Source organism: Thermobia domestica, chromosome 13 (assembly GCF_964235325.1).
Source record: "Thermobia domestica chromosome 13, izTheDome1.hap1.1, whole genome shotgun sequence".
Lineage (NCBI taxonomy): Eukaryota > Metazoa > Arthropoda > Insecta > Zygentoma > Lepismatidae > Thermobia > Thermobia domestica.
The window spans coordinates 29,200,574-29,224,775 of record NC_137466.1 but is presented as its reverse complement, the minus strand read 5'-3'; the positions used below and the strand labels follow the sequence as shown (position 1 = coordinate 29,224,775).

At 36.2% G+C, this 24,202-nt stretch overlaps 1 protein-coding gene across 2 annotated transcripts in view; it reads left to right on the top strand.

Moving 5' to 3' along the window:
- Mlc-c (Myosin light chain cytoplasmic) overlaps positions 1-7,085 on the top strand; it is a 28,131-nt gene extending 21,046 nt beyond the window's left edge. For both annotated transcript variants that reach the window (XM_081735567.1, XM_081735566.1), the window contains 2 exons: positions 3,131-3,295; positions 6,128-7,085. In XM_081735567.1, coding sequence (XP_081591693.1) covers positions 3,131-3,295; positions 6,128-6,234 — 272 coding nt within the window. In that variant the 3' untranslated portion in view covers positions 6,235-7,085. The remainder of the gene's footprint in view (positions 1-3,130; positions 3,296-6,127) is intronic.
- Positions 7,086-24,202: the final 17,117 nt, after the last annotated feature.

Here is a 24,202-nt window from a genome sequence, read left to right as displayed (position 1 = left end):
CTGCCGACGAGCACATAGGATGAGAAACAAGAACCCAATATAAGCCCTGGATAGCAGCAGAAATATTGGAAATGATGAGCAAAGAAGACAGTTCAAGGTAACAAAGAAGAGAAATACAGAAGGTGCAGAAATCACATTAACAGAGAAGTAAAGGCGGCCAGAGAAAACTGGATAAACAATTTATGCAAAGAAATTGAGGAAAATCTAGTCAAAGGCAATACAGAAATGGGATATAAAAAGGTCAGAAAACAATTCGGTGAGAAAAAGGAACGCACAGACATTATCATAGACAAGGACGGAACAACGCTAATAGAATAGGAGCAGATAACAAGAAGATGGAAGGAATATATTGAAGAACTCAACAAAGGAGACAAAGTGAACGAAGAAGAGAGAGAGAAGGAAGAAGACGTCGATAAAAATGAATTAGGACCATCAATTTTACAGTGCGAATTTGACAATGCTTTGGAGGAAATGCAACATGGTAAAGCCCCAGGAATAGATCAAATACCAATGGAAGTGATTAAGAATCTCGGAACAGCAACAGAGAAACTATATAATCTTATTAATGAAATGTACATCTCGGGAAAAATACCAAGAGACTTCGAGAAAAGCATATTGGTACCTATCCCGAAGAGGAAAGGCGCACGGAAATGCGAAGAACACAGTTTGCTTTCCCATGCATCAAAAATACTGTGCAAAATTATCGCACAACGAATAGAGGGGAGGATCGATGAACGGTTATCGGAGGACCAGTTTGGATTTAGGAGGAAGAGGAACAAAGAAAGCAATACTGAGTCTACGGTTGATCATGGAACAGCACATCAGAATAAACAAACCAATTGTGATAGCATTTGTAGATATAGAGAAAGCTTTTGACAACGTAGCTTTCTCTATATCTGTAGAAAGCTTTTGACAACATAGATTGGAATATGTTCAGAGCATTGAAGAAGCTGAGAGTAGAGTACAGAGACAGAATAATATACCAACTTTATAGGAACCAGACAGCTGTTATAGGAAGAGTTCAGAAGGAAGCAAGAATAAGTAAAGGAGTGAGGCAAGGATGTGAACTTTCACCTCTCCTATTCAACGTCTATATAGAAGAGGCTATGAAAGAATTCTTGGATAGTAACAAGAAAGGCGTAAAAGTAAATTATCAGGTTTTCAGCACAATAAGGTTTGCTGATGACATAGCATTGATAGCGGGGAACGATGAAAACATATAGGAAGCACAGAACGACCAAAAAAAAAAAAAGTAAATTGAAGATAAATAAGAAGAAAACGAAGGTGATAAAGTGCACAAGAGCAAGACAGGAAGGGGCAAACATGTGGCTAGATGGAGAGAAAATCGAAGATGTTAAGACGTTCCCCTATATAGAAAATCTAATATCCTCGGACGGAAGAAGTGAAGTCGTAAGTTACAGAATAGCACAGGCTAAACAAGCATTCAATAGGAAAAGAGGACTGCTAATATCGAGAAATGTGTCGCTGGACGTTCGTAAATGATTTATTAAGACACTGGTATGGAGCGTGGCGCTGTATGGATCAGACATATGGGCATTGAGAAAAGCTGAAATATCCAAGCTGGAAGCATTTGAAATGTGGTGTTGGCGCAGAATGCTGCGCATATCATGAACCGAAAGGAAAAGGAATGAAGACGTACTAAAGGAAGCTAATGAAGGGCGACAGTTCATGAAGATATTAGGAAAAAGAAGAAACAGCATGCTTGGCCATCTTATTCGAAACTCCGATTGGATCACTGTGCTGATAGAGGAAAGGCAGAAGGAAAACCAGGAAGACCAAAAGTAGAATATCTAGATGTAGTTTCGAAGAAGACGCCTTATCAAAGTATAAAACAGCTCTCCCAAGTGAGAGAAAAGTTTTAAATTTTCCATGTTGCCCACTAACCCATGGTTGAGGTGACCGTTGACCATAAAATTTTACATGTCAAGCAATAACGGGATTTTTCATTATTGCTTTACATTTAAAGTAATAACAGGATTTTTCACAAAGGCTAGGAGGGAGTTACCCGATTTATATATAATTCTGTATAATGGTTTCAATTGTGCAACTGTTTATCTTTTTGTCCTTCTGAAATAACTCTTGACAATTATATTAAGAAATATGTAAAGATCAGTACAACGTATTTTTATCAGGGTGTGAATGAGTGAGTCGGCAGGTTCATCGCATTTGTGGCCAATTAATTCCGGTTTCGAGTCCACATGGAGAACAATTTCTCTCGGATGTAAACCGAGAAGCTGCTTGAATTCCACTTTAAGCTTATGAGACCCCTCCCAGCATAACCTCGTTGTTGCATAATAACACTACGGCGAAACGAACTTATTTCTTTTCATATGTAGTATAAATACATAGAGCAAATTATTTAAACAAAAAAAAAGTTTAAACCAAAAAAAGTTTTTTTTTTTTTTTTTTTTAAATAAAAACCATCGTTTTTGCCAACCCCGTTTTCAGGGAAGTCTCGATATTTGATTTTATTTACTTAAAACCGTATGAACACTGTCATAAAAGGCTATGCTGTGATAAAGTAAAATATACCGGTACTATAAAGATAAGTTGGGGCTGCCCTAGCCTAGCCGGTAACACGGCTGTCTTAAACGCAATAGAAACTGGTTCAAACCTGAGTCCAAACTAAGAATCTTTGTTGGTGCTTGAGCACGCACGCAGTCGGCGCGCATGGTTTAGAAAATTGGTAATTTAAGTAAAAGTTACGAAAATTTAGTAATCATTTTGATAGCCAACAAATACTAGTTTCATATTGTTTTAATACCACCATCTAGTAAAAGACTGAGCAACATTTCATCGTTCATTTAAGTCTACATGTGGTGGTATTTTCGCCATTTCGACGCTCTGTTATAAGGAACTGAAAACTAGGTTCTTCCTGCTTTCTACTAACATTATACCTACCTTTGTAATCCTTGTTGAAGTATTTTGCTACAGCGGTAAATTATTTGTATAAACTGTGGTGGTTCTAGCTTTAGAAGCTTTCGAGTCAAGTTTTTACTTCGTGCCTTTTCCACCCACGTTATTAGCGTCTTCACTTCTTGTTTGTTTATTATACATTGTAAATAATATAATTTTGAAATGCTGTTTGACAGTATGACTTCTTTTGCAGATGAACGAATAAGTTTCGAAGTGTTCCTGCCAATCTATCAGGCAATTTCAAAGAATAAAAGCACCGATACAGCAGATGATTTCATTGAAGGTCTTCGTCATTTTGACAAGGATGGCAATGGATACATCTCGTCTGCAGAACTTCGGCATCTGTTAACAACTCTAGGTAAGTCCGCGGCGCATTTGATAAGTGGTTTGCTTTTAGAGATTTGCGTATTGTGATCGTGGTCTCGAGTTTAAATCCCATATATGAGCAGCATTCAGTTCAACTTGCGTACCTTCCTTAACAGAAAAAGAAACAATTTCAGAGATTGTGGTAATTTGCATAAAACACATTGAAGACATGTGGAGTAGTTTAGTATTATACATGGCTGTCGAACTAGTACTCTGAGAGAACTTTTTCGCTCCCAAAGTATTGGCTAATTCCTTGCAAGAAGACAGAAAACAGAGTATGCATAGCCAGATTTCTGTATTTCTAGGTGAGTTGTTAGAAAACGTCATGTGATTGTCCAATATCTTTATTGTTTGCTTTGGTGAGTTCTACGTGCAAAGGTTATTCTGTAGGTTAAAGATGTTCAGAAACAAATGTGACGATAGTGAAAACGATCGTGGCGAAGGGGCAAGATCAATTGATCGCTTTGAATTTAATGTCCGTTTTTAGTGTATAAGAGAGGTACTGCTTAGTGTTGAACCCAAAGAACTAGTGGAATTTGTATCCGAGGCAAAACCGCACCAGTGATTGAATTCCGGACCACGACCGCGTTAGCACCTTGAGCACAAAGGGCTCGACATGAGGCTCTATTCACTGTTTAGTCGGTTGCCTTTGCCGGACTGAACCTTTAAGTAACATACAATCCAAGTAAAATATTTGGTCATGGTGTGAGTATTTTACGTGATAGAAGTAGCATTATACTTACATTATAAAGCGAATTCAAGTGTGATTCTGATTCTTACGCAAGACTCCCACATGGTTATAGTCATTGTCAAAAGTCTCAGCGCACTGCTGATTTTTCAGAATTTTCTAAACAAAAGATTTTGTATCCATACAAACCCTGTTTGTTGGACTGGTTTTATAAAATAAACATCGTTGTTCATATAAGGAGACGAAAATATGTGATCCTGTTTCCATTGACACAAAATTATTGGGTATTTTCGCTTTCATCGAAATGCTGACCCGTACCCATAAGAGCATTACAAATTCCAGGCATTTACTTGATCAATTCATCCTACTTCTGCGAAACTATACAACTCCAGCAGCTTTGAAGAGCCTTTTAAAGACCTTCAGTATTCGATGGCATTTATTTACGAACTGCTCTGATAAGTTCATCTTACAAGGGCTCGATGAATGACAAATCCGGTGATTGTGGTGACTTTTTTGTCTTCTTTGCTTTGCAGATAATTGCTACATAACTTGGAAGAATCTTTGGCTTGTAATATTGTATTACATAGTTACTGCCCAAAGTCTGTTTTCAATGGAATTCCATGCTTCACTGAAAGTATATAAAACTCGTTTTGTCCATTATTCCGTTAATTCGTACGAAATTATCAACTTATTTGGTTGTAGAACATCCCTGAAATGACTCTGCCTTCTCCGTGTTTTACTATATGCATTACACGTTCGGAATGGTTTCTTTAGCCAATCCAACCTCCGACCATAAATCTGAAGGCTCATTTCCGTGTAATATTTACACCAGTTTGTGCGTGTCTTTCAGGTGTATGATGCACTGCTTCGCACGTGTTCAACTACTGAGTGATTTTTCTCAGAAAATGTCTCTTCTCTCAAAATAACTACTTGAACACGTGTTTCAGTACTAGGTTAATAATTTCTCTTCTGTATTTTATAGCATTTTCATGTTCTTCATACTATTGGTTCACGTGAATCAAAATAGTATAATAGCATGTGAGTTAGAATTGTCACATATCCCCACCTAATTTTATCTATATCACAAAATTGAGTACCGCAAACACTTGTTCGTTGTAGTAAAGAGACAACTGCTGATAAAGGTTCACACAAACACCGTAGGTGTCGTTGAAACGATGCATCATCAAACAAAACATGACGTTAGTTCTTTTCTTTCATTAATTGTCCGTATGTTACCAAGCAGCTTACCGCGATGTTTCTCGATGTAAACACCACAACGCATTTTCGTATATATACAACGTTGTTCAGTTGGAAAAATTGAAAAATCAGTAGTGGGCTTACCTGTAACAAGGACTGTAAGTTAATGCGCCTTCGAAGTGGGAGATCTGAATTTGATTCCTGGTGCGAGCACATATGCTTTGGATCTCACTTTGAGATGTATCTCCACGTCTTTTATAGCTTCGGTATTGTAAATGAACGTTAACTACAAGTGAATCGACCTGCTATAATACTGTATATTCCTTTTATGTAGTGTCATTTTGTACATTCCACAGAGCGTATTATCGCTCATTTACAACAGTTAAATTACCGAGCAGCCCTTTTGTGTCATGAACCAAGGAGACAATGCTGTTAACCAACATCTTGAGAAATTAGCACCCAAACAACTTTCATTGTGACAACTCTGGTATTCATAAACAAAAGTTCAGTATGCATCGTCTGGAGATGAATCACTCTCAATGTTATAGATCAGTTTTTCTATTATACCGTAAAGTAGAATTTTTAATAAATTAAATCATTGGAGTGACTGAGTGTATACGGATACTGGGATCCCTTCCATTATTAATAAAATTACATTGAAAATATTCTACATTAACTCATTCAAAAATTACCAGCACATAGTTACTGCGACGCTATCTCGCGAATATTTTGACTTATAATCCGTTAATAAAAACAAACTACGTATTTGGAATCGGCGTGCAAATATTTATGAAGTGGCACTCCGCGTATTTATGTATGTGAAATTCAGACAGAGAACTTAACCATTGTCTGTTGTAACATAATGTAAGATGTTTAACCTATCATTCTATTTACTACTAACTTATTTACAACTAATGCCTTATATTTGGATTTTGGCAGGTGAGAAGCTGACAGACGAAGAAGTTGAGCAACTATTATCAGGTCAGGAGGACTCTCAAGGAAATGTAAACTATGAGGAATTTGTGAGAATGGTGATGTGTGGATAGAAGTATTTGTCAAATTATCCTCTTTCAATACTGCACAAAGTGTTGAAGAAATGTACCTATTCCCTTTTTGACCCTTTCCATTGAACATAACCCCATATGTATTTTATATATATATTTATAGATTTCTTCCTTATAAAATGTTGATAACTAGCGATGAAAACAACGTGATTTCATAGGTGCTGTTTTTAATTCAACGCTGGCTGTAACAAAGAAAATATTGCCTTATTATAGCAAGAAATCATGTCGCATATACAGTAAGGATACTTACCGTTGTTATATTGTGAAATGTTGAAGCAGAAACATTTTTCCGATGTAGCTTTACAGCTGTTATTTTCACTTTTTTTTTCCCTTAGGTTTTGTTTTGTGTTCTTTTGTACAATAATATCAAATTTGAGAGTGTGAAAACAGTGCAGACATAATGTATCAAAACAGTTATCTTTGTCGTAACTATTGAGTAAATTGCTCAGCGTGTATAGCAGGTGTTTTTTGAGATTTTCGTTTTTGAACAGGAAAATTAGGCGAATTAGAGAAATCAAGATCTTGTAAAGCTACGTATGTTATTTGACTATAAACGGCATTATAATAACCTCCGAAGGACTGAAGATGTATATTGTTTATTTCCTACCTAGTATTTAAAAGTTACAGTATGTATTATAATTTTTCTTTAATCTACTTTCTTTTCATCTTTATAATGCAATCATATTAATAACAGAAATAACTTAGGGAGCCTAATTTCACATTCCAGAAAGCCTATGTTTAAATAATAGTAATAATTGTAATACAGCTGGAATGTAAGTGATATAAAAGTAACAATAAATTTATTACTTTATTTTAATAAAAGCTGAAAGCTAGATTGTTTTTTTCTTGAATCATACCATATTACCTTATGTTTCTGAGGTTAGGCAAGGCTACAAGCAGTTTTGTGTTGGTTGTATATGGCATCTCTTAGGTCCTTGTCCTTAGCCACAACACAGCACAAAGCGCGAAGCAACAATTGCATAATCCATATAAATAAATCAATAAACAATAACTAACTTCGTGTGTTATTCCATATGATGATTTGTTTTTATTATTTATTTATTTGGTATAATATAAAAGTTAATATACAGTATGTTATATACGAATATCATTATGTTGCTCATTCTTTGATCTATGTAATTATATATTTTTTTTTCTCAGATTGGCTTAGAAATTTAAAGACATGAAATTATTAATAATGAATCGGAAGAGACTTACCTTTTCTTTCTTTCTGTACTAATCTTAAAGTATTCTACGGACGATCATAATTCTTCAAATTATCATTAATATTTCGAGCACATTTCTCGAGTGCTGATCATCAGAATTGTTGAATAAGCTTATATCATTTTACACACAGAGTTGATCACATGCTCTGATGCTATACTTCAGTAAAATTACATAAGAGCTTTTTAGTAACAGTATATAAGTACCATAACGAAAAAACCCTGTACATACACTTACTCCATTAATTACCGGGTAATATAATATTACCTGGTCAGAAATTTATTTCTAATGTCTATTTACATATAACAGTGTGTTCATAAATTATTCTACAAGAGGGTGTTAGAAGAAATCAGTTTTCGATTGGGTCTGTGTGATTGGATGAATTCTACTAAGTCTCTCTTACAGAAGAATTTATGAATTTTTAATATCTGTAAATAGATATCAGAAACAAATTATTGACCAGGTAATAGTGCACTACCCGGTCATTACTGGAATAAATATATGTTCTCACTATAGGGTTTTCCGTAATTACAGTTCTGGTCACAAAAAGTGGGACTGCCTTCTAGAGACTGTCTAAAAAAAAAAAATACCTTAGATCCTTACGAATTCTCTATAGGTCTGGCTCTTTGTCTCTGCATTTTTGTTAGTCAGGGTGGAAATTGAACGATAATATTGCACTGTGTATATGATAATTTTGTTGTAGACTAACAAAATAGCTTAGAAATTTTACCAGAATATGAGAAATATGGAACATATATACCAGGGTAGGTGGTGTGTTAGCATCATGGCGGACTATTGCTGAAGCATAAACAGACGAACAGCAGAAGCAAAGTATAAGAAATTCACCAAAGTTTACAGAAAAAAGCGTGTGAAAACAACAGAAAAGCATTTCAGTGTTCCCACTCGTCCTGGAAAACCTGGAAATGTCCTTGAAAATGCATTTCTGTCCTTAAAATTTACAGAAATACTGAATGTCAGATTTTTCATAATTATAATAAAGATTCTATTGATTGCTATTTTTGTTTACCATTCCTGTGTTTGTGCTGCATAATAATTAGTCATGATCCTGCATGTGTGGATGGTTGGTGGGCTTTCTTTCTCCCTACAGGATGTTGGCTAGGAGAACTTCTCTTTGTCTTTCATCCACTAGTGTGTCAATCCATTCTTGGATACTGTCTTCACTAGCACTATCCTCCAGAAACTGAGCTTTGTACCAGTATAAATCCTCTATAATCAGTCTTATTTTCTTATTCTTCAGTAAAATTTCCTATGGATGCTATTTGTCTATAGATATCTATCTATAGTTGAGGAAATCACACAACTCCATACTCAGTTGAAAAACTTGTAATATAATTCCTCCCCCCCCCCTCTAAATTATATCTATCACACTGTCACGCAGTGAAGATGCCATGTACGAAAAATAGATTTTTGTTGTTTGTAAATTTTTTTGGTGCACAATTAAAATGTAGAAAGAATGAAAATACATGTGCTGGATGTGGGTGGATCGGGTGCCTTGGGGAGTTGGGAGGCCGCCAAATAAAAAGCAGCACATTATGCTGTGCTTTGTGTATTAATACTGTGCTTGCATTAATATTCACTGCATAAGCTACTGTACTTTTCATTTTACTGTTGAGAGTTTCGAACGTGCAGTTACAATCCTGTTATACCTTGCTGTGCCGAAGTCCTGGAAAATTGGTGATTTGTCCTGGAAACTTCCTGGAAATTGTTTTGGGAAAGAGTGGGAACCCTGGTATTTGTTTTACATATTCATCAGATGTAGAGTTGTGTGTGTATATGTAGATCTAAGAATGAAAATAGGTTTGTAGATGAATGTATTCATGTTCATTCACATTTACATATAAATTTATAAATATTTCAGAGCAGACATCTCTATAGTTCCTTCGTTTTCTGTTCAAATATATAATATGTACATATAAAATTTGCGGTATGGTTGGATTTTTAAAGTCAGTTTGCGGAAAAACCTAGGGTGATGAGAAAATGAAATTCATTTTCGGAATCAGCGAGCCAAGAACTATTAAATTCACTATCAAAACGAAAACAAGTTTTAGATAGTTTTCATTTGCAGCCCTGTGTACTTAATAGGATGGAAATATTTACAGAACAAAATAAAGCAAATATTCATAGAAGAAAAATAAAGAAAACAAAAGGGACATAAGACCTCATGAATATTAACAAAATAATAATAAATTAAAACTGTGGTTTAAAGGAGTGCGTGGCCTTAACAAAACTCAAAGTAAATCACTCTAATTTAAAAGCATACCCTTGCGAATTACCAAATGTTTCTTCAAGCACTAAACAAATTCCACAAAATATAGGCTCTTTTATAGCAAAATCTTTTACAGCTCCATAACTCTTGAAGCTTATCTAGTCTTATTTTGTACTCAACTAAGGCACTTTCTTATTACTGAGTAATAATTACTATATATTCTAGTGTCTATACTTTCTTTTATCGTATGGTACTATACTATAGTGCCTATACATCTTTATTCTCTTAGTGTGTCTTTTACTCTCTTTATTATCTTAGAACAATATCTTTTCAAAATGAACAAAACCAATGCTAGCAAGTAGGGCGGAAAACCGATCGCCAAAATAACTTCAATGAACAACGTAACTATGTGCGCAGACCATGACTAGCAAAACAAATGTGGGAAGTGCTTGATTTATATATATATATATATATAATATACTGCATAGTAGAGAATGGACTTAACTCGAGCGGAATGAATCAACGGCAAATCGGAGGTGCACTAGAACCCTTTCGCAAAAGGGTAATCATACATATAACTTACTAATGGATCAAGATCTTTTAAACAATACAAACAATTAAAATGAATACTAGGGTGCTTTAAGAGTATGTAAGGTCAACAAGCGAGTAACCTGCACTAAACAACTCATAATTGAGAAACTTCGAAAACCACGCATCAGAATATGCGAAACTTGCACTTGAATAAAATCAATAGGTCACTAATGACATAATGGGCCTTATGGGCCGTTCTGACGCGTGATCAGTGCCATATTAAAGTCTGACGAACATGAAAAAATGAAATGAAATCTTTGAGTTTTACGTTCCATGGTTATGCCGGCTAGGCTAAAGGAGATGATGATGGAAATAATGAATGAAATGGTGGAATGAAGAAATTGACAGGAAACGGGAAAACCCCGAGGAAACCCACGCACACATTGTTCGTCCACCATAAAGTTCACTTGGCGGGAGCAGGGTTTGAATACAGTGGACCCCATGCACCAGATGTGAACGCTCTATCACTTGACTTACATATGTTTCCTGCAGTAGTCAGGCCTTTAATATGACTAATCATACGCAGGGTGTCTACTGATACTGGAAATACTTGAAATACTGGAAATATACTGGAATTTTGATCCATATACTGGAAAAATTATGAAATATACAAATATCATTAACGTCCGGATTTGTATGTAAAAACTTTTTTTTCAAACACTTACACACCCAAAACAAAGTTTATCCTAATTAAGAGTCTGCAAGTGTAAATTACAAATTTTATTTCACAAAAAACATTTTCTGAAAAAAGTTATGTAAATAAATATTTTAGACAGTTTTGTAATAAATACATATTTTTAATAATTTTCCCTTATTTGATGCTAAATTTCACAATGAATTGCTCTTGCTTTCAAAAGAACTTAACATCGGGAAAAGAATAGGCTACATAAATCTATCCATCGTAGTTACAAGCGTTTTCCCACCTGCAGAAACAGCGTCGTCATAAATTCTGTTTATCAGCGCTGGGATAACTTGTGCCAAATAAAGAGCTTCTAAAGGAGCGCTTTGTACTTTGAAGCCAAAATTGACCGTAGGTGAAGGGGAGGTAATCGTAGGCACAGCACTATATTTTATATTACTAAAGAAGGAGACTGGTTTCGTTGCAGTGCGTTATCATTGCCTTCACCATCACGTGATTTGTCAGTCGCGGTGATACTAGGCCTTCCAGTTCGGCTTCAAAATCCCACCCTGATTGTCATTCTTTTACTGGAAGCTTTTTGATGCCAAACGTCTCTTTCCTTCGTAACATTATCGCGTTTCAGTCTAGACATTTGACACTATTGCCTTATATACAGAGACAACTTCTGAGACTCTTGTTAATTGAGTCGTTGTCGTACAGTGGAGTAGTTCATATTTTTGGATCTGTGAATTGACGATGCCCAAAGTGAAATCCAGTGTGCGTGAACGTTCAGAAAACTATGTACTGGAATTTAAAAACATTTATAGCACGGACTGTAAAATCTTATTTTGTCAACCGTGTTCGAAACATGTAAATGCAGATGAACGTTCCCAGGTAGTGCAACACTTACCAGGTAGTAAACATATCGCTGCTCGTCACATGTATCATCGTGACAAGTTCTCATCGGAATACCTACTGCACCCTAATCTTCCAGCGTCACAACAAATGCACAGTACTATTTAGATTTATGTAAAGCGTTCGTTTCTGCTGACATAGCCCTGAATAAGGTAAACAATCCCGGGCTCCGAAATTTCTTACCAAATATACAAACCTAAGTCCTCCAGATGAATCAATGCTTCGGAAAGCTAGCTACCTAAGTGCTATGAAGAAACATCAACACACATTAGGTCCGTATGTGGAAACGAAAAAAAAAATGGACGAACATTGATGAAACAAAGTGATTCTGTTAGTGTTAGAAAAGTAGTAAATGTTATAGTAGGTGTAATGAAAAATGATGCAATATTTTCCAAACAATATTTCTTGCTGGCCTCTAAAGAACTTTCAGTTACGAATCACGTGGCAATTGCCATGCTGTTCAATGAATCTTCGCACATTTTGTGGCCGAATGGTTTGAAATATGACAATGTTTTGCTTTTTCTGGCTGAAAGTGCTCCTTATATGAGGAAAATTGGTGATGCTCTTTCTGTATGCTACCCTAATATGATTTACATGACATGTCGTGCACGTCCTATGTTAACTGTGTGAAGAAAAAAAAATCCGAACACTTTATCCTGAAGTGGACAAGTTAGTGTCAAATGGGGAAAAAATTGTGAAATTGCCAACTACAATCGAACTTTTCACAGAAACAAATCCCGATCTTTCACTTCAACCAACACCCGTAATCGCTTGGTGAAGTATGAAGCGTTTGTATCTGTAGTAGCTAAACTAAACCCAGATGATTGACTCATTCTATAAAGAAACTAGAAGCTACGGGAGATTTATTGAGTACTTCGGTTAAAGAAGTAGAGTGCGTTGAAAGAAAGCTGAATGTTCTTTCTGCTTCGAAAGCTGAAGTCGTAAGAAAAAGAATAAGGATTTGCTTCAGAAAAACATTGGGTATAAAACCCTATGTAAACTATCAGAAGTATTGGAAGGCCAAAACACAGGTGAAGTTGGAGTGAATATTCGTTATATGTCCCTTTTCCAATACGCGTGGTTAACATCAAGTGATGTAGAACGTTTCTTTTCTGTGACAATAGGCTTAGCTTTACGATAGACAATTTGGAAAACATGTTAGTTACTCATTGCAATGCCGATGGAATTTCGATATCTGATGAATAGGAGCTATTAGTAAGCACCAGTGTTTATTTTTCTTATGTGGGGCGTTTTCCCGTACTTTTCCTTATTATTTTTTGTTAAATATTTTTTTTAATTCTTAACACATATTTTTTCATTTTTAGCACACAAAAATAAATATTTTGCAGCTTTTTAGCACATAAAAATCAGAGCTATAATTATTATTATTTATAATCTACCCTGTATTTTTGAACTCCAAAAGTCCAGAGAACATGGGCGTCTCTGACGGGGGGATGAGGGGGACGCGTCCCCCCAATATTTTAAGTACAAAATATTCAATATTTTATTCTAATCTAATTTATTTACTAACGACAGAATATCATATAAATAATAATTATTATTTGGAATATAATATTCAGGCTGTGAAACGATTATAACAAGAGTTATTGATATACTTAAGGGGTCCGTGAAGGTAAGCAGTAAGGTCACAAAGGGAATCCAAGATAATAAACAGGTTGGGCTAGGTAGTAACATTTCAACTACTTTCTTTGATGTCCCCCCCCCCCCCAAATTTTACATGCCAGAGAATAACAATCTTGCATTATAACTAGAATAGAATAATACACAATTATTTATATGAGTTATAATATACCTGAATAATACATTTATATAATACAAATAATGCTCTTGGCTCACTTTATCAGGTCTCCGAGCAGGGTGTCTACGATCCATGAAAGTCATGAATTGAGGTTGTTGATCAAAAGAAAGTAGTAAAATTGAGCTTCAGATCATGAAAAAAGTGATTTTATAGAACAATACTTACGTAATACAGTACAGTTACTGAAATAATAAGTTGTGATTTTTCCTAATGATCCGGCGTTAAGAAGTGACGCCATCTCTCTTGGGGTTGCAGATAGTCACTAACTTCCCTTTCTACTAATACTGTTTTCAGTTTCCACTTCTTTTTAAATGCCTCACGTATAATAATAATGGATGCATTATATTATATGAAATGCTTCAAGTACAGTGTACAGGCTGCAAACTGTCAGTAAAGTCAGTAAAAGTATGCCCAATGATGGGAAACTGAGGACCAGTTTTAATGATGCTTGGTATGGATGTGGCACATTACTTGTGTAAAGATTTCAGCGCTTTCATGAGCAGCTACATATACCTAATCATTTGTATTTCAAATAAATCAAGGCTAACTAAATTTATTAAAAATAAAATATTCATTTGATGCTAAAAGAAATTAGAAACCTGAAGTCATCAAGAGTGTGATTATTCCTAAAGAACTTTAAAAAAAAATCATTGTATTAGGTACTGGAATTTTGAAATTAAAACTCAGTAGACACCCTGATACGTCAAAACGACTCTGCATAAGGCCTAGTGTCTTTAAAATAAAATTCAGAGTGTACACTACAGGGGGGGGATCGCCCTCCCCCCCCCAGAAGAGGAAACTTTCTTATTTTACATATATAAATAAAACCCATCCCAAAGTTTGGAGCCCTTAAAAGTAGCAGTATGACAACCCACCGCCCCCCCAGAAGTCGGTCCTGGATCCGCCCCTGGTACACTACAAGGATGTACCCAAAACTTCCTGGACACTGCTCATAACATGCAAATCGCTTGTATTTCACGAATTTCCCGCTAGGATGTGTTGCGGTGGTGTCAGTGTGCCAAGTAGCTTGGTTTCAAGGTATATAAAATAACAGGTAGCCCCAGTTCGCGATTAGCGTTCTGATTGGCTCCCTGTCCGTGACGTCATGTGGAGGTATCAGTGAACATTTCTTTCGATTGCCTGCTTGTTACACTTCGCGCTTTATTCGTAAAACTGGATTCAAAACATAATTATGAACTTCCTTGTCTTTCCAAATATAAATAATAAGCTTTTTCTACAAACAGATGAGACGATATAATTTAATAAATATATAAATACCGTCAATAATTATTAATTATCTATATAAATAAAAATGAATATAGTGTTTACTCGCTAATTCATTCTAGAGCTTTGGATCGATTTTTATAATTTTTAGTACCGTACATGAGTTGACCTGGCCCTTATTACTTTGATTAAAAAGCGAATCCTAAGGGGGTAGAAGGGGTTCAAAATTTGTACCTAAACTACAGTATCTCACGAACCTATCAAGTTAGAAAGATGAAACTCGGTATATAAACTCATTAAGCTTAAAGAAAAACATGTTCCATTGTTTTTGAAAATTTCCGTTTTAAGGGGAAGAGGGGCATTTTCTATTCATTGTAACATGTTTGATGGCTAAATCCTCCTCGACCAACTTTAACGATTTTTGGTACTTTAATGCAGCCAGGCCTAACTTAGGATCTTATCATTTTTTCTCTCGGGATGAGAGGAGATAGGGTGGATGTGCCAGATAATCAAAAATAGCCGAAATTGGTGTCCAGTCCATAATTTTCAGGGTCACTGAAATGAGTAGTGACCATTCCGATACCGTTTAAAACCAAATTCATCCTCTTTGGGCGTTGGGAAGGGGTGGCATTATGGATTTTTGTCGTTGCACTTTCATTGAAACGTGAATTCTAAGGGTGGAAGGAGTTCAAATACTTTCCATAAACCAATCCTCTCTATAAGAACATTTCAGGTAGTAAAATACATAAAGCAAACATTAAAAATTTCAGAGATTCCGAGTATGTAATAACAAATTAGGTTAGATTGTGTTAGGATAGGTTAGGTTATGTTAGACGTCTAATCTACCCTAACCTAATATAACCGAATCTAACCTAACCTAATTTGATTAGATTAGGTTAAGTTAGGTCAGGTTAGAAATCTAACCTAACCCGTTGTATTTAGTGTGTATTAACCAAATTGTCAGAAATCGTGACTGCAAAATACTTCCTTTACATTACTAATATTTGTTTATAACACATTTTACACTATGTAACACATTTTACATTATGTATTACTGGTTATAAGTTGCACAGATATCTATAGAGTGGTATACATACATAAAAGAACCACCTTCATAGGAAAAAATTTGCAGTTATTTGTCCTACACTTTGCCCTTCGATTTATCGGAATTTAGTTTTTGTGGCTTAGCCCCCTCTCTCGGCCAGCCCTTCAATTATAAGAATATGGTAAGAGTACACTTTGATCAGTAAAAATGATTTTGTCACACGATGTGGCATTCGAGAAGGAATAAAATCAATGTAATTTGTACGTAACAGGTACGGTTCGGTTAAACAAGATTAGATTAGGTAAGATTAGGTAAAGTTAGGTTCGGTTCGGTTCGTAATAGGTTCCTATGAAAGTTCTGCTCAAAGTGCACTTTGAGCACTTTGCTAGAATAATGTTTCAGGTACTTAACAAAACTTACGAATATCATTTAAACTAAAGAATATATGAGAGTCTACATTTATATTCTCGTTGGTACCCCCTTCCACTTCGCTTTACGTACATAAACTCCTTAAGCTTCAGGCTCTCAGAAACAAATGTCATAAAAGTAAAATTAATTATTGTTGTTACACACCTGTTTTTCAACTTGACTAGTGTCTAGTTTATTTTTCCCCATGCCAGTTTGGTATCAATAATTAAGGAGCAGCGTCAGATCTTAAACACTGCTTTCGCAGGAAACTTAGAAGCTCGTTTTTTCAAACTCTTTGATAATCGTCTGGTGAAAAGTGAGCAGAACATATTAGTGCGTTATCCACATTAAAAGTGTTCTTTCACTTACAGCGGAAAATCAATCTTTTTCGAAGTTCATCATTTTTAGGGAATCGATGGAATATTATTTCATTTGTATTGCTTTCTATGTTATTAGAATGAGCTACTGCATAAGTAAAATAACTTTTCCCCATCTTGAAACAGTAGTGTTATTGTTTGTGCATAATTTCATTTATTTTGAAAAATACCGCGATACCTCCACGTGACGTCACCGACCGCAAAGTATCCTGGGAAAAATGAGAGCAGAAAAGCTATCCCGAGAGTCCCCTTGCTTGGTTTGAAGTGGGAGCGTTTGAATGTTGCACGTGTTTTCGTGTATGTGCCGTCTGCGATTTTTCTTCATCTCGGCGGTATGGCGGAAGTTGAAGAACAAAGGGTGTACATCAAATTCTGTGTAGCATCGGGTGAAATGTCATTACAGGCGATAAGAGCATCTTTTATGCTTACTACGCAGAAACTAAACTGCAGTCTTCTCAATGGAAGAGTCCTGGGTCTCTAGTGTTGCCACGAGACGGGACAGAATCCTTTTAGACGAGATACGAGACGAGACAGACAACTTGTCCCGTCTCGGAAACGAGACGAGACATGAGACTGGACGGGACGTCTCCTGAAATGTCTCGTCTCGTGTCTCGAAAATGAAAACGCTGGCGAGAATGGCCAAGATTGAAATTGCCAGTGGTCATATAGATTGCAAAAGGAAAATCCCCTTTGTGAGAAAACATGTTGAAAAACCTTCATAGAAAAGTGTCCTCTGTCTATTGAATGAAACAATCGTGATACATGAGCTTCCAGGAATATCATCCTTAATGTCTTGTCCCCAATTCCCTTTGCTGTAAACTGAGGAATTCTCATTTTTTTTTCATTTCTGGCTGGAATGATGACAAACAAAATCAAAGACAGGGAAGATTTTTGCCAGGTCAAGAAACCGAACTGCCACCACCATCTATTTAATTTGAAAACTGGGTAAGGTCTACACTCATTACAGGCTGTAGTTGAAAGTTCTGGCTGAGATGGCGGAAGAGAACAGAACAGACTACACTTGTCTTTATTCTCTGGTGGCGGTATTCTTTTTGCTATATGAACCGAAAACGGCAATTGAAGTATGTCATCTTGCAACTAAAATTTGGTCTTTCTCTCTCTCTCTCTCACACACACACATACATACATACACATAAAAGCACACTTTTACCATTTTACCAATCGCTCATTATTATACAGCAGTCATGTTGTAAAATTTATCTCTTCGTTTGGAAGGCGGGCGAAGGACAAAGAAAGCAAAGATGTTATCGACGAACGCTTCAAATTGTTTGTTTTCAACAAATTTATGATACTAACAATAACACTTTAGGTGAAGAGGTTTTACAGGGAGACCTTCGTTTTGTTACGCGGAAATGTTTGATCTGACCAGAGTGTGAAATTGCCCTCTGCTTCCACGCTGAGAGGAGGGGAATACTTCCCTTTCCTAGTGAATAATATTCATTAGGACCTGAATTATCTTCAGAAATAGTTTCTTACAGAGTGTAAAGAACATTTGGTATAATATTCATGGAACTCCGTTGAAAGCAGAAAATATCATGAGAATGATCAAAATTCGAACATTGAAGAACATAATTAACAGAAAAGAAATAGGATACCCAAACCATATTTTTAAACCTGCTATAAAATGTATATCCTATATTTTTACTAATTCCTTGCTCCCATGAAAGTATCCTGGGGGGATATTTTCTCCAATTTTTTCAGACTGAAATCCTTTTATCCCGTACGATTTCGCCCCCTGACACAATACGAAAAAACAAATGCTGTTAAAATCCATACACATGACCCTTCCGGGACTCAACCGGGGGCCTTCAAGCCGATGGTCTATCGCCACAGACCGCTCGGCTTGGTATGAAGATATACGTTATATGATTGCGAATAGATCACGAAAAATATAAGAAACTTTAATCCAAAATGGCCACCCAAAAATCAACTTTTTTCTTTAGACTACTAGCTAATCTGGGTGTAGTCATGAGTTTGTTATACAAACGGGGCAACCACCACATAGTAGCACACACACCGCGGTTATGGGAACAGATTTGAACCATGGAGGTGAAGACTGGCCCCAAGCATTCTTTGGTCCGATGTGTCGTTCAGCTCCCATTACTATGGCACTTTAAGAAGAGCTTACTGTACAGTAAAATAAAATTTCAATCAAATATTTTCCATTACTCAATAAAATTATTTGGTTCCGAGCTTTTTTTTAAAAAAAAAAATAATTGCAACAAATCTAAACATGCTAAAATGAAAAGTAGTTTTTGGATTGGTATGGGTTAACACTGTGAAACCTAAAGGCTGGAATATATGAAATCAAAGTGTACACACATATCTATCTCTCTATTTATCTATATATCTTTCCATCTCTCTCTCTCTCTCTCTCTCTCTCTCTCTCTCTCTATATATATATATATATATATATATATATATATATATATATATATATATATATATATATATATATATATATATATATATATATATATATTAGTGCTCTCACGGGTCGGGTCGGGTCAGGTCAACTCGGGTCGGGTTGTCGGGTCGGGTCAGTTCACTTTGGTCGACTGAGTTTAGGTTGAGCTTAAACACGGCTGGAATCGAAAGCTGCTGTTTTTCACTAGCTGCCTAATTAAAAATAGCAATTTTCACAAAAGAGACACTGACCAAAGCTTAAAACCCACTTTATTTTAAATTATAATTTGTAACTGTTTCGGATATGCTAGATATCCGATATCATTTGTTTGCGCCTTACAGGTACATATATACAGAAAGGGAAAGTAAAAGATGCCACCAAAAAGTACAGAAAGTGCATAAGTTCAAAAAGTAAACATAACAATATAGTATGGAGTTCTTACGTACTATTCATTGTTGGCGGAAAAATTTCTTCTTATACTTTTTTCTTTTCTCCACATCAAAGGATTACACCGAAAAGTTTAAAGAAATGAAAATAAGCTTTTGCATTGTAAATATTGGTTTTAAAAAATATTAAAACAGTATGTTAAACTTTCAGTGAAAGAGAATTTTCCAAGAATTGTGCTATATATTTTAAATTATGCTTTATACTTTATTTTCTAAAATTATGCTTTTAAAACTAGTTTCTTCTGGACCCTTAGACAATCACAATCATGTTCAAGGTACCAATCATATGTGTAAATTGCTGTTATGCTTTATATGCTTTTTATGCTTTTGGGTTGCTCTATTAATATGTTTGGGAGGATTTTGAGTTCTCACTTTAATGTTTGCAGATCACTCCATAATGCTGGGTTATAGGCTCGACAATGTTGTAATTTAAAAAAGTTTTTACTTTTTGGATGTAGAGTGGTGATTGATCTGATGATTTTGCAACATGATACAAAGCGGTTTTCCATATCAGTGATTGTCTATCAATAGTAGGTAGAAAAATGTCTCTTGATAGATTCATTATCTTTAGAAAATTCGTTTTCTGCATCGAATGAAGGAAAAGATTCATCCAAAATGAATTTGTGATATTTCGATGGCGGGTGCCTAGTTCGTTTCCACGAGGAACCCCTATATTCTATTTGTTTCCGGCTCTGGAATTCGAGACCATTTTCTTTGCACATCTCCAAACATTCTTGATAAATTTGTTCGAATATTGTTCGTTGAGAGTCATATTTACCAGACCTCATCTTGGACAGCGTTTGAACTAGTGTATCTACAAGGATCAAACCTTCTGACATGTCTGCATCTACTTGAGATAAGGCAAAACTCAAAGTTGTAGCATGACACCTGTAATCTTAATTTTAACAGCCCGATAGCATTCCCTCGTGTACAGATCACACTAATTTTCCGGATGGAATGATGGAAGCAAATAAATATCAGAAGTTCCAGATTTGTTTTAATACAGCATGATAATATAATGTGTTGAAAACAGATTTTATGGAAAAAAAAAGGAATAAATGGATATGATAATTTGTAAAAAAAAAAAAAAAAAAAAAAGTGATAGTGCTTAAGTGAATTATAAGAAAAAGCCTTGAAAAGTAATCAAGATGAACCATTAATATGTTTTTCCTTTGTTATAATAACTTGTCCTAAGGGACAACGATGATAGAAACTAATGAGACTTTATAATTGAAAAAAAAATCATGAAGCACTTAATTTGAAATTAAAGATTGATAACATTTGGTAATATAATGGGGATTCAGGCTGGCAGAGGGGGAGAGTGAAAACGGAGGCAACAGAGACTTTTTTTTTTTTTTTTTTTAAGCCATGTGCAAAGAGATTAATCTTGGACTTCGGGTGAGAGGTTACCATATACTCATGTGAGTTTCAATTGCTATGACTTGTAAAAGTTAGCTAAGAAAGCATAGTTTTAGTTTCCTAGCGTAATTAGTTTTTGTGACAAGTAACTCGTATATGCAAATAGCACGTTAATATCATCTTGTATGTTAGAATTGTCTTTGTGTAAATAAAATTGTAATTAAGCATTTCGAGGTAAAACAGGTTCTTTTACTTAACTTCTACAAAGAAAAGATTAGAACTTACCTCTTATGCACAGATACGACAGCGTGGGATACTGTCGGCCAGTAAATAATATAATCTAAAGTCATCTACCATACGTAACTAAATATAATTGATTAATCATTTTTATTAATCAATAAATAGTTGTTTGGTAGATAAACTCATAATAATAATAATAATAATAATAATAATAATAATAATAATAATAATAATAATAATAATAATAATAATAATAATAATACCAAATTATTTAATGGATGCTATGCATTTGTTCTATGTTGCAATAATCAATGGAAATCAATTACTTAGTGTACGAAGACTTTTTTCGTCCAACACAAGTGTAATGTTTTACTGCAGTGCAGTAAAGTATGCATATCATATTTTAGTATGACTTTCAATATTTAAGCGAATGATAATGCCGACTGATTTTCTATTTTTCTGGTTGTTTGTCAAAAACAAAGGAGATAACTAGATAATGGACAGAGGTTAAAATGAATGTCCAGGTGGTGAGGTCAATGCAAGCATCCCACAGATTTCCGTGAATTAGATCTTTCCGTACTACAAACTAAAACGAGTGGAGCTATTTTATTCTGAATGCAACGGTATTCTGCAGTTCGTAACTTTGTTGTCGAGAGATGTTTTGGAAGTAGTTTCACTTGTAGCCACTGGTAAATCACCGTTTGTCGACCTATAATAGCATCATCTGTGTGTGGGGGGCACTAGGGGGGCCAAGAATTTGAGCAAGGGGGCCTGGCCCCCCTTGGCTCCGCCATTGATGGTGTCCATGGTTCGATCCCAGCTTGTGCTAAGTTGGCTTTGTGGTGGAAAAACGCCGTGTAGTGGGTTTTCTCGGGTTCTCCTGTTTCCTCCCACTTTCTTCATTCCACCATTTCATTCATTTCTCATGGTCACCATATCCCTTAGCCTCGGTGCAGAATCGAGGGATCTTAAAATGAATATTTCATTTTATTTCACCAAGCCCAAGGACACCGATACAAGAACAAGATAAAGATTGGATATGCCAGACGAAGTGCATAGTAATCTTGCTCTTGGCCTTGTTTTGGTGATCACCAAGTAGCGATGAGCGTATTTTCTTGCTTTCCGTATAGTATGAAACACCATAATCAAAATCACACTTGGTCTTTATTTGTACCGATGAGGCGAGCACTCTTGGCTCTTGTATAGCATGAAAGATTGCCAAGACACGTGGTCCGGGTTTAATTCCCAATGTGAGTGCATTTTGACGTTCACCCAGTGTCGTGACCATAGTGCTCTCAAAGGGGTCGGGTTGGGTCAACTCGGGTCGGGTTGTCGGGTCAGGCTACTCGGGTCGGGTCAGTCGGGTCAGCTCGGGTCGGGTTATTCGGGTCGGGTCAATCAGGTCGGATCACGGTTCGGGTCAGTCAATTCGGGTCGGGTCGGGTCGGTCTTCAACCCGACCCGACCCGACCCGTTGAGAGCACTGATATATATATATATATATATATATATATATATATATATATACAAGGGCGGATCCAAGGGAGGGCTAAGGGGCTATAGCCCCCCTCCCTTGAAGCTCAGGTTTACACTGGATAAAATGGACTTCAATCCTGCTTTACACTGGATAAAACGGCAAACTATGGCTTAGCCCCTCCCTTGATCATATCCTGGATCCGCCACTGTATATATATATATATATATATATATATATATATATATATATATATATATATATATACAGACACTATAAAGCAAGTGGGCTGATAGTATACGATAGTGACGGGGATGGTGACACCTTTACATCGAACTTTGCTTGTCGTGTAAACATTATTTGACATTAGTGTCTTCATCTTCGACGTACCTATGAGCAATTTACTGTATATTCGTGTATTGAAACTGGTGAAACAAATTTCAATGTTTCAGAATGAAAAAAAAAAAAAAAAGAAGTCAGGGTCGAGAGGCCTCAGACAACTAACAGCAGAGATATATTATCTTGTAAACCATTTGTCCTTGCCTTGTAAGCTTATTTGAATTTATTTTTAAGACCTATAGGCAACTTTGGCCGAATGGATGATGATGGGAAAATTAGTGGAATGAAGAAAGTGGTAGGATACTAGAAATCTTCGAGAAAACACACACATTCGAAAAATGAAATGAAATCTTTGAGTTTTACGTCCCACGATTATGCCGGTTAGGCTAAAGGAGACAGTGATGATGAGTAATGAATGAAATGGTGGAATGAAGAAAGTGGGAGGAAACGGGAGAACCCCGAGAAAACCTACGCCCACGGTGTTTGTCCACCACAAAGTTCACTTGGCGGCGGCTGGGATCGAATCCGAGACCCCAAGCACCAGAGGTGAACGCTCTACTACTGAGCCACCGCGGTCCCCCCACACATTCGATGTTTGTCCACCACAAAGCTCACATGGCACTAACCGAGATCGAACCGACTACCACATACACCAGAGGTGAAGGCTTCACGGTGTAGCTACCGTGACATTTCTTGTCTTGTGTGTTCTGGGTAATACTTGAAACTTAGTTGTATCTTGATTAGCATGGTGCAGCCTGCTACATTTTACTTTCGTTCCCATGGTATGCTGCTATATTTTTTACGACAAACGAGACGAGACGAAACGGGACAGAACCTCTCGAGACGAGACACGAGACGGGACGACCACATTTTTTCGAGACGAGACACGAGATGAGACATGTTTTGCACGAGACGAGACGAGACAGCCTGAAGTCTCGTCTTGTCTCGTGGCAACACTATGGGTCTTTAAGACCCCCAAAAAATAGAAAGCACGCATGGAAAAGAGCAAATTGAAGACGATGCTTATTTGTTTCTTTGACCAAGAGGGGATCGCACACCGGGAATGTGTCCCACATGGAAGCACGGTCAATGCAGACTTCAACTGTGATGTCCTAAGAAGGTTGTGTGAAAATGTGAGTCTCAAAAGGCCACAGAAATGGCATAACGGTAACCTCATTCACCACCACGACAATGCACCTGCACACCGGTCCTTTA